Source organism: Coregonus lavaretus (assembly GCF_964263955.1).
Source record: "Coregonus lavaretus genome assembly, contig: HAP1_SCAFFOLD_47, whole genome shotgun sequence".
Lineage (NCBI taxonomy): Eukaryota > Metazoa > Chordata > Actinopteri > Salmoniformes > Salmonidae > Coregonus > Coregonus lavaretus.
Window position 1 is genome coordinate 657,223 of NW_028161510.1, and position 10,386 is coordinate 667,608.

The window sequence follows — 10,386 nt, forward strand, 5'->3', positions numbered from 1 at the left end:
GTATAAAAAAATATGTATTCACTAACTGTAAGTCGCTCTGGATAAGAGCGTCTGCTAAATGACGTAAATGTACGTAAATGTAAATGTAAATGTAGTAAATATTGTTTCCAAACTGCGTTACCCACTCCAGTCAGCAGATGGCGATGTGCGTCTTTCAGGTGATGATTATTGCGTGACGTATAATGGACTGGACGGGACTCTTCTTCAGCAACAACCACACGGCTACTCTTTCAACCACCTCGGTAGCATGCTAGCCAACATAAAACCGAAAGAGTGAGGCTTTAGACCATGTTTATGTACATTAGCTAATCTCAGTGTTTTAAACACATTTCTGTTGACGTAACATTATCTACTGGGTAACTTTAACCTAATTTGCAAATTTGTTAAAGGTTGATACTGAGCCTACCACTAGGATAGTCGCTAATGCTAACTAACTAGCTTACATCCCCGACCATGAGCTCACTAAACTACTCCTCCCCTGCTAAAGAAGAGGAGGTCTGCTGGACGGAGAAAGAAGCTCCGGGGCTGAACATTGTCGTGAAAGAAGAAGATGAGAATATTACAGTTAAAGGAGAGGAAGAAGCTTTCAAAACGATAGAGGAGGATATTACATTGAAAGAAGAGGAGGAGGATGTTACAGTGAAAGGAGAGAAAGTTCCGTTTGGAGAGGAAGAGGGGATAGAGGCTGTCACAGTGGAAGATAAAGAGGATGTTATCGTGAAGGAAGAAGAGGATGGTATCTCAATGAAGGTGAAGGAGGAAGACGTTTTAGGGGTGAAAGAAGAGGAGACAGAAGATCAGATTAACACCAGTAAGTATTGTCTTAAAAACAGGGGCACAAGCTATGCAGTTGTTTAACTAATGTGTGGTTTTTTAGGGGCGTTCTACTGAAGTTATATACTTCAATATGTTGTTCAGTCCTGTAGGAGTTGTTAAAGGGTCAATCTTTTTTTTGAATTCTTTAATGTTCTACATTAAAGTGCACTTCATCTAATATAACAGGCTTTTGAAATTCAATATTGGTGCTTAATTTCTGCTTAAAATATCAAAGGGACGCAAAAGGCACCCAATTCGTGGAACTACCTTTTCACATTTGCATCACAAACAATATTTTATAAAATAATGATGAACGTGGCCATTTTAGGCCCTGCTTAGATATATTAATGCCTTTTGTAAGACCCTATGATTGCAATAGACGGTCATACGTTTACCATCTGTTTGATGTTCTCGTTCACACAGGAGAGAGACATGACTATCGTGAATCCTCTGGGGAGTCTCAACAACATCCTGATGCTGATGTTTCCAGATCAGAACACCAGATGGTACATCTTGGTCTGGTCTAGCATACAGCTTGTTTTATTGGGCTCTGGTCTGCGTTTCTGTAAAGCACTTTATGACAACAGTGACATCTGCATCCATAATGATATGTGTCTGTGTCCCCTTTATATGGTTACCAGGACAACACTAGCCCTTCCACCCTCCCAGAGTCCCCGTGTCGTACCTCTCCCAGTAGCACCTTACTGCTGGGTCTGAAGAGGTTGTCTGTGCGGCTGGTGGACTGCAGGAAAACAACGGGGCTGAGTGGAACTGTGAGAGGAGGAGGAGAAGAGAAGAAAGGAGCAGATTTGACTCATCAAAGTAAGTGCTGTAGTTTAGTTTAAACAAATGAAATAGATCTGCCCACTGGTATCTGTTACCAGGACAACCAGCAGAGTTCTGTTAGTTGACATGAAGATAGACTGGTGGATATGGATGTTATGAATATCATTACACTGAAAAAGCAGGAGGAGAAGAGAAGAAAGGAGCAGATCTGATTCATCAAAGTAAGTGCTGTAGTTTAGTTTGAACAAATAAAATAGTATATTTCCACCACAGTAGACAGTTCTGTTAGTTGACATGAAGATAGACTGGTATATTTCCACCACAGTAGACAGTTATGTTAGTTGACATGAAGATAGACTGGTGGATATGGATGTTATGAATATCATAACACTGAAAAAAGATTCTGCCAATGAAAAGAGAGAAACCAATAGACTATATAAAACCTTGATGAAAGTTAGATTTAGTATGATCTGATGTATGGTGCATGTTTTACAAAAACTTTTCCTAAAAACATTATGGATGTTACATTGCCTGTCCCAGTCAACCCCCTATCTTTACAATACTCTAGAACAAATCAAATGTTATTTGTCACATGCGCCGAATAAAACAGGTGTAGACCTTACAGTGAAATGCTTACAAGCCCTTAACCAACAATGCAGTTTAAAAAAAGAAATATAGCAAATAATTAAGGAGCAACAATAAAATAACAGCAGCGAGGCAATATACAGGGGGTTCCTGTACAGAGTCAATGTGCGGGGGCACCGGTTAGTCGAGGTAATTGAGGTAATATGTACATGTAGGTAGAGGTAAAGTGACTATGCATGGATAATAAACAGAGTAGCAGCAGCGTAAAAATGGGGGTGGGGTGGGAACAATGCAAATAGTCCGGGTAGCAATTTGATTAACTGTTCAGGAGTCTTATGGCTTGGCGGTATAAGCTGTTAAGACACCTTTTTTTACCTAGACTTGGCGCTCTGGTACCAATGCTGTGCGGTAGCAGAGAGAACAGTCTATGACTAGGGAGGCTGGAGTCCTTTGCAATGTTTTGGGCCTTCCTGTGACACCGCCTGGTATAGCGGTCCTGGATGGCAGGAAGCTTGGCCTCAGTGATGTACTGGGTCAAACGCACTACCCTCTGTAGTGCCTTGCAGTCGGAGGCCGAGCTGTTGCCGTACCAGGCGGTGATGCAACCAGTCAGGTTGCTCTCAATGGTGCAGCTGGATAACCTTTTGAGGATCTGGGGACACATGCCAAATCTTTTCAGTCTCTTGAGGGGGAGTAGGCGTTGTCGTGCCCTCTTCACGACTGTCTTGGTGTGTTTGTACCATGATAGTTTGTTGGTGATGTGGACACCAAGGAACTTGAAGCTCTCAACCTGCTCCACTACAGCCCCGTCGACGAGAATGGGGGTGTGCTCAGTCCTCCTTTTTCTGTAGTCCACAATCATCTCCTTTGTCTTGGTCACGTTGAGGGAGAGGTTGTTATCCTGGCACCACACTGGCAGGTCTCTGACCTCCTCCCTATAGGCTGTCTCATTGTTGTCAGTGATCAGGCCTACCACTGTTGTGTTGTCGGCAAACTTAATGATGGTGTTGAAGTCGTGCTTGGCCATGCAGTCATGGGTGAACAGGGAGTACAGGAGAAGACTGAGCACGCACCCCTGAAGGGGTCCTTGTGTTGAGGATCAGCATGGCAGATGTGTTGTTACCTACCTTTACCACCTGGGGGCGGCCCGTCAGGAAGTCCAGGATCCAGTTGCAGAGGGAGGTGTTTAGTCCCAGGGTCCTTAGCTTAGTGATGAGCTTTGAGGGCACTATGGTGTTGAACGGTAAGCTGTAGTTAATGAATAGCATTCTCACGTAGGTGTTCCTTTTGTCCAGGTGGGAAAGGACAGTGTGGAGTGCAATAGAGATTGCACCATCTGTGGATGTCAGTGAAGACACTTGCCAGTTGGTCAGCGCATGCTCGGAGTATATGTCCTGGTAATCCATCTGGCCCTGCGGTCGTGTGAATGTTGACCTGTTTAAATGTCTTACTCACATCGGCTACGGGGAGCGTGATCACACAATCGTCCGGAACAGCTGATGCTCTCATGCATGCTTCAGTGTTGCTTGCCTCGAAGTGAGCTTATAAGTCATTTAGCTCGTCTGATAGGCTCGTGTCACTGGGCAGCTCGCGGCTGTGCTTCCTTTTGTAATCCGTAATAGTTTGCAAGCCCTGCCACATCCGACGAGCATCGAAGCCGGGGTTAGAGTCCTGCTCCTTGAAAGCGGCAGCTCTACCCTTTAGCTCAGTGCGAATGTTGCCTGTAATCCATTGCTTCTGGTTGGGGTGCGTATGGTCTCTGTTGGGACGACGTAATCGATGCACTTATTGATGAAGCCAGTGACTGATGTGGTGTACTCCTCAATGCTATCGGAAGAATCCCCGAACATATTCCAGTCTGTGCTAGCAAAACAGTCCTGTAGCTTAGCATCTGCGTCCTCTGACCACTTCCTTATTGAGCGAGTCACTGGTACTTCCTGCTTTAGTTTTTGCTTGTAAGCAGGAATCAGGAGGATGGAGTTATGGTCAGATTTGCCAAATGGAGGGCGAGGGAGTGCTTTGTACGCGTCTCTGTGTGTGGAGTAAAGGTGGTCTAGAGTTTTTTTTCCCTCTGGTTGCACAGTTTCCCTGCATTAAAGTCCCCGGCCACTAGGAGCACCGCCTCCTTATGGCCCTATACAGGTTGTTGAGTGCCGTCTTAGTGCCAGCATCGGTTTGTGGTGGTAAACAGACATCTACGAAAAATATAGATGAAAACACTCTTGATAAATAGTGTGGTCTACAGGCAAACAAAACTCAAGAAAGTTCAATTTTGAGTCTTAAAGGAGGACTGTAATAATAATAATATGGCTAAATACAGTGCCTTCGGAAAGTATTCAGACCCCTTGACCTTTTACATATTTTGTTACTTTACAGCCAGATTCTAAAATTGATAAAAATAAATGTTTCCCTCATCAATCTACACACAATACCCCTGAAGTGACAAAGCGAAAACAGTTAAAAAAAATAAATAAATGCAAATCTATTAAAAATAAAACCTTATTTACATAAGTATTCAGACCCTTTGCAGTGTTTCCATTGATCATCCTTGATGTTTCTACAACTTACCTGTGGTAAATTCAATTGATTGGACATGATGATTTGGAAAGGCACACACCTGTCTATATAAGGTCCCACAGTTGACAGTGCATGTCAGAGCAAGAACCAAGCCATGAGGTCGAAGGAATGATCCTTACAGCTCCGAGATAGGATTGTGTCACGGCACAGATCTGGGGAAGTGTACCAAAACATTTCTGCAGCAGTGAAGGTCCCCAAGAACACAGTGGCCAACATCCTTGTTGTAAGGAAGACGTTTGGAACCACCAAGACTCTTCCTAGTGCTGGCCGTCCGGCCAAATTGAGCAATCGGGGAAGAAGGGCCTTGGTCAGGGAGGTGACCAAGAACCCAATGGTCACTCTGACAGAGCACCAGAGTTCCTCTGTGGAGATGTGAGAACCTTCCAGAAGGACAACCACCTCTGTAGCACTCCATCAATCAGGCCTTTATGGTAGAGGGGCCAGACGGAATCCACTCCTCAGAAAAAAGCACATGACAGCCCGCTTGGAGTTTGCCAAAAGGCACCTAAAGGATTCTCAGACCATGAGAAACAAGATTCTCTGATCTGATGAAACCAAGATTGAACTCTTTGCCTGAATGCCAAGCGTCACGTCTGGAGGAAACCTGTCATCATCCCTACGGTGAAGCATGGTGGTGGCAGCATCAAGCTGTGGGGATGTATTTCAGTGGCAGGGACTTGGAGACTAGTCAGGATCGAGGGAAAGATTAACAGAGAAAAGTACAGAGAGATCCTTGATGAAAACCTGCTCCAGAGTGCTCAGCACCTCACTGGGACAAAGGTTCACCTTCCAACAGGACAACGACCAAAAGCACAAAGCCAAGATAATGCAGGAGTGGCTTCGGGACCAGCCAGAGCCCGGACTTGAACCCGATCGATCATCTCTGGAGAGACCTGAAAATAGCTGTTAAAGGTGCTTCAAAAAATTTACTGATTAAAGGGTCTCAATATTTACGTAAATGTGACATTTAAAGTTTTCTTTTTGAATAAATGTGCAAAAATTCATACAAACCTGTTTTTGCTTTAACGTTATGGGGTATTGTGTATAGATTGATGAGGGGGAAATTAAAAATAAAAAATGAATCAATTTTAGAATAAGGCTGTAACGTAACAAAATGTGTAAAAAGACGACGGGTCTGAATACTTTCCGAATGCACACACCTACTATTCAAGTTTTTTTCTTTATTTTTCTTTACTGTTTTCTACATTGTAGAATAATAGTGAAGACATCAAAACTATGAAATAACACATGGAATCATGTAGTATCCTACAAAGTGTTAAACAAGTCAAAATATATTTTATATACGTTTCTTCAAAGTAGTCACCCTTTGCCTTGATGACAGCTTTGCACACTCTTGGCATTCTCTCAACCAGCTTCATGCGGTAGTCACCTGGAATGCTTTTCCAACAGTCTTGAAGGAGTTCCCACATATGCTGAGCACTTGTTGACTGCTTTTCCTTCACTCTGCGGTCCAACTCATCCCAAACCATCTCAATTGGGTTGAGGTTGGGGGATTGTGGAGGCCAGGTCATCTGATGCAGCACTCCATCCCTCTCCTTCTTGGTAAATTAGCCCTTACACAGCCTGGAGGTGTGTTGGGTCATTGTCCTGTTGAAAAACAAATGATAGTCCCATTAAGCCCAAACCAGATGGGATGGTGTATTGCTGCAGATTTCTATGGTAGCAATGCTGGTTAAGTGTGCCTTGAATTCTAAATAAATCACAGACAGTGTCACCAGCAAAGCACCCTCACCCGATAACACGTCCTCCATGCTTTATGGTGGGAAATACACATGCGGAGATCATCCGTTCACCCACACCGCGTCTCACAAAGACACGGCGGTTGGAACCAAAAATCTCAAATTTTACTCCAGACCAAAGGACAAATTTCCACCGGTCTAATGTCCATTGCTCGTGTTTCTTGGCCCAAGCAAGTCTCTTCTTATTGGTGTCCTTTAGTAGTGGTTTCTTTGCAGCAATTCGACCATGATGGCCTGATTCACACAGTCTCCTCTGAACAGTTGATGTTGAGATGTGTCTGTTACTTGAACTCTGTGAAGCATTTATTTGGGCTGCAATTTCTGAGGCTGGTAACTCTAATGAACTTATCCTCTGCAGCAGAAGTAACTCTGGGTCTTCCATTCCTGTGGCCGTCCTCATGAGAGCCAGTTTCATCATATCGCTTGATGGTCTTTGTGACTGCACTTGAAGAAACTTTCAAAGTTCTTGAAATGTTCCGTGTTGACTGACCTTCATGTCTTAAAGTAATGATGGACTGTTGTTTCTCTTTGCTTATTTGAGCTGTTCTTGCCGTAATATGGACTTGGTCTTTTACAAAATAGGGCTGTCTTCTGTATACCCCCACTTACCTTGTCACAACACAACTGATTGGCTCAAACGCATTAAGAAGGAAATCAATTGCACAAATTAACTTTTAAGAAGGCACACCTGTTAATTGAAATGCATTTGAACCTGGTCATGAACCTGGTTGAGAGAATGCCAAGTGTGTGCAAAGCTGTCATCAAGGCAAAGGGTGGCTCTTTGAAGAATCTCAAATATAAAATATATTTTGATTTGTTTAACACTTTTCTGGTTACTAACATGATTGTGATGTGTTATTTCATAGTTTTGATATATTCACTATCATTCTACAATGTAGAAAATAGTAAAAATAAAGAAAAACCCTTGAATGAGTAGGTTCTAAAACTTTTGACTGGTAGTGTATATTTATTAAACAAAAATATAAATGCAACATGCAACCATTTCAACGATTTACAGTTCATATAAGCCAGGGCTGCCCAACCCTCTTCCTGTAGGTTTTCAGTCCAACTCTAATTTAGCATATCTGATTCAGCTTGTTAAGGTCTTGTTGAGCAGCTAATAAGTAGAATCAGGTGTGTTAAATTAGAGCTGGACTGATAACCCACAGGACGGTACATCTCCAGGAAGAGGGGGGTTGGGCAACCCACTTGGGAGCCAGGCCAATGTGGAGGTCCTGGGTTGGCGTTGTTATACGTGGTCTGCGGTTGTGAGGCCGGTTGGATGTACTGCCAAATTCTCTAAAAAGACGTTGGAGTTGGCTTATGGTAGAGAAATTAACATTCAATTTTCCAGTGGATATTCCTGCATGGGACCAACACTTTACATATTTTTAGGAACAAAATATTTCACATTCTTTTTGACTTTACCCAAAATATCATGAAATTAGTGATTGTCAAAATGTTAAAAATGTGTGAATTTCTAAATCAGAAAAATTGCCATTTAAACAGCAGTGTCGAACTCTTTCGACAATGGGGAGATGTTACTGATGTGCTTTGTGCCTGTCTCCAATGCAAAAAAAAATCTTCCACTCAAAATTACTTCTTTACTTACTTTAGGTTGAAGGAAATGTGTAGGTCTCATTCTGTATCATACAGCTATTAAGGTTATACATTTACAACCACCTGCACGATATGAATCCAGAGATGTCTGTCTTGAGTGTCCTAGAACTGTCTAGTTTTTTGTGTTCTGACTTATAAAACAGAATGAATGAAAACTTATCAGTAATTACCAGAAGGCTCTAAAACATCATTTGTTTCGAAATCACACTATGATTGTTTTAATTGATGAAATGTTTGAAAACCGGCCTCAGGTTATTGAGGGATCTGATTTGGATTACATTTCATAGCAAGGCGGTTTTATTAAGTGGAGGTTTCATTCAGGTCTCTCTTTAAATAAACACTGTCTTTGACAGGAGAAAAACCAAAGTCGGAAGAACCAGAGACGTCCAAACCAGCAAGACGACACCTCTGCTCCCAGTGTGGAAGTAGGTTTGCCAAGTTAGGAAGCCTGAAAAGACATGAGAGGACACACCATTGTGCCCAGTGTGGAAAGAGTTTTAAGGCTTTAGGAAAGCTGGAAGCTCATGAGCGAACACACAAAGGAGAGAAGCCATACCATTGCTCCCAGTGTGGAAAGACTTTTAACCGGTTAAACAACCTGAAATCTCATCAGCAAATACACACTGTGGCGAAGCCTTACCACTGCTCCCATTGTGGAAAGAGTCTTAACCGGTTAGACACCCTGAAAAGACATGAGAGGGCACACACAGGAGCGAAGACATACCATTGTGCCCAGTGTGGAAAGAGTTTTATAGCGTTAGGAAAGCTGGAAGCTCATGAGCGAACACACAAAGGAGAGAAGCCATACTATTGCTCCCAGTGTGGAAAGACTTTTAACCGATTAAACAACCTGAAATCTCATCAGCAAATACACACAGTGACGAAGCCTTACCACTGCTCCCATTGTGGAAAGAGTCTTAACCGGTTAGACACCCTGAAAAGACATGAGAGGGCACACACAGGAGCGAAGCCACACCATTGCGCCCAGTGTGGAAAGTGTTTTAACCACTTAGGAAACATGAAAGCTCATGAGCGAATACACACAGGGGAGAAGCCTTTCCATTGCTCCAACTGTGGAAAGAGTTTTAACCGGTTAGACAACCTGAAAAGTCATGCGAGAATCCACACAGGGGAGAGGCCTTACCACTGCTCCCAGTGTGGAAATAGTTTTAGTCATTTAGGACACCTGAAAGCTCATGAGCGAATCCACAAAGGGGAGAAGCCTTACCACTGCTCCCAGTGTGGAAAGAGTTTTAACCGCTTAGGAAACATGAAAGCTCATCTGAGAATCCACACAGGAGAGAATAATTACTTATCCTAGTGTATAAATTGATATTTCACATCACATTGACTTAAAGTTCATCAGAGGACATACACAGTGCTCCCATTGTCTTATATTGTTGACTGAGATTGTGTTTACTTGTTTATACCATATGAAATGTGTTTATACAAAGTATACTTAAACATATATATATTTTTTAATTAGAAAACATTCATTGAACATAGTTAGTCAGTTTGAATATAGACTCGATCAGATTCCATGTGTTTAAATGGTCCTTTTTTAAACTTAATAATCAAATTATATTTGATGTGATGCATTTGACTTACATGTGATGCAATGTTTACATTTGCATTGTTGGCCCACTGATTATTTAATTAAATAAATGTTATCTGACTCTGTAATGGAACATTTTAATTGTATGGTGTCCACATAACTGAGTATGTGACTAACCTTGTGAAACTGTCCTATTATGATCTCCTGTTCTTGGGAGTATCATCCTGTGTAGCAAACCAGCTTGCACCTGCGTCCTTGTACAAATAAAGTCCTGTCCAGGAACAGGAAACTTTAAAGATATGTGCTCATCACCCAATGCTTTGGAATTCATACTGTCTACACTGCACTGTGTAACTCTGTTATTCTCTCTGAGCTCAGAAATAAAGAATCTTGGTTCGACTTAGACTCCAGCAGATCCTTATTTTATAATATCCACCACAACTCGTCCACAGATTGCTGTTTCATCATTGTCTCAATGAAGAGTTCCTCGTTCGACTTTCCTGTGGGCATTTACGAGCCTGGCACTGGTAGATTTTCATGTGAATATTCTAAAATCTGCATAAAACAATATACACATTTTCCCACCAGAAGTTTTTCCATCTAACAGACTTATTGCGGATCAAAGGCTTTGCGTGATGACATAGTGCACAAAAAATACTTTTGCTGCATTTTCAACTCTGCTGATGG

At 42.3% G+C, this 10,386-nt stretch overlaps 1 protein-coding gene across 1 annotated transcript; it reads left to right on the forward strand.

Annotated features, from left to right (window-relative positions):
- Nucleotides 1-453: 453 nt before the first annotated feature.
- LOC311120498 (uncharacterized protein) lies at nt 454-10,098 on the forward strand (the record flags this gene model as incomplete). The annotated part of the gene is made up of 4 exons (XM_084195084.1): nt 454-811; nt 1,240-1,322; nt 1,458-1,638; nt 8,498-10,098. 4 exons carry the CDS (start codon nt 454-456, stop codon nt 9,463-9,465), a joined length of 1,590 nt encoding a protein of 529 aa, XP_084051210.1. The 3' UTR covers nt 9,466-10,098.
- Between the last annotated feature and the right edge of the window lie 288 nt (nt 10,099-10,386).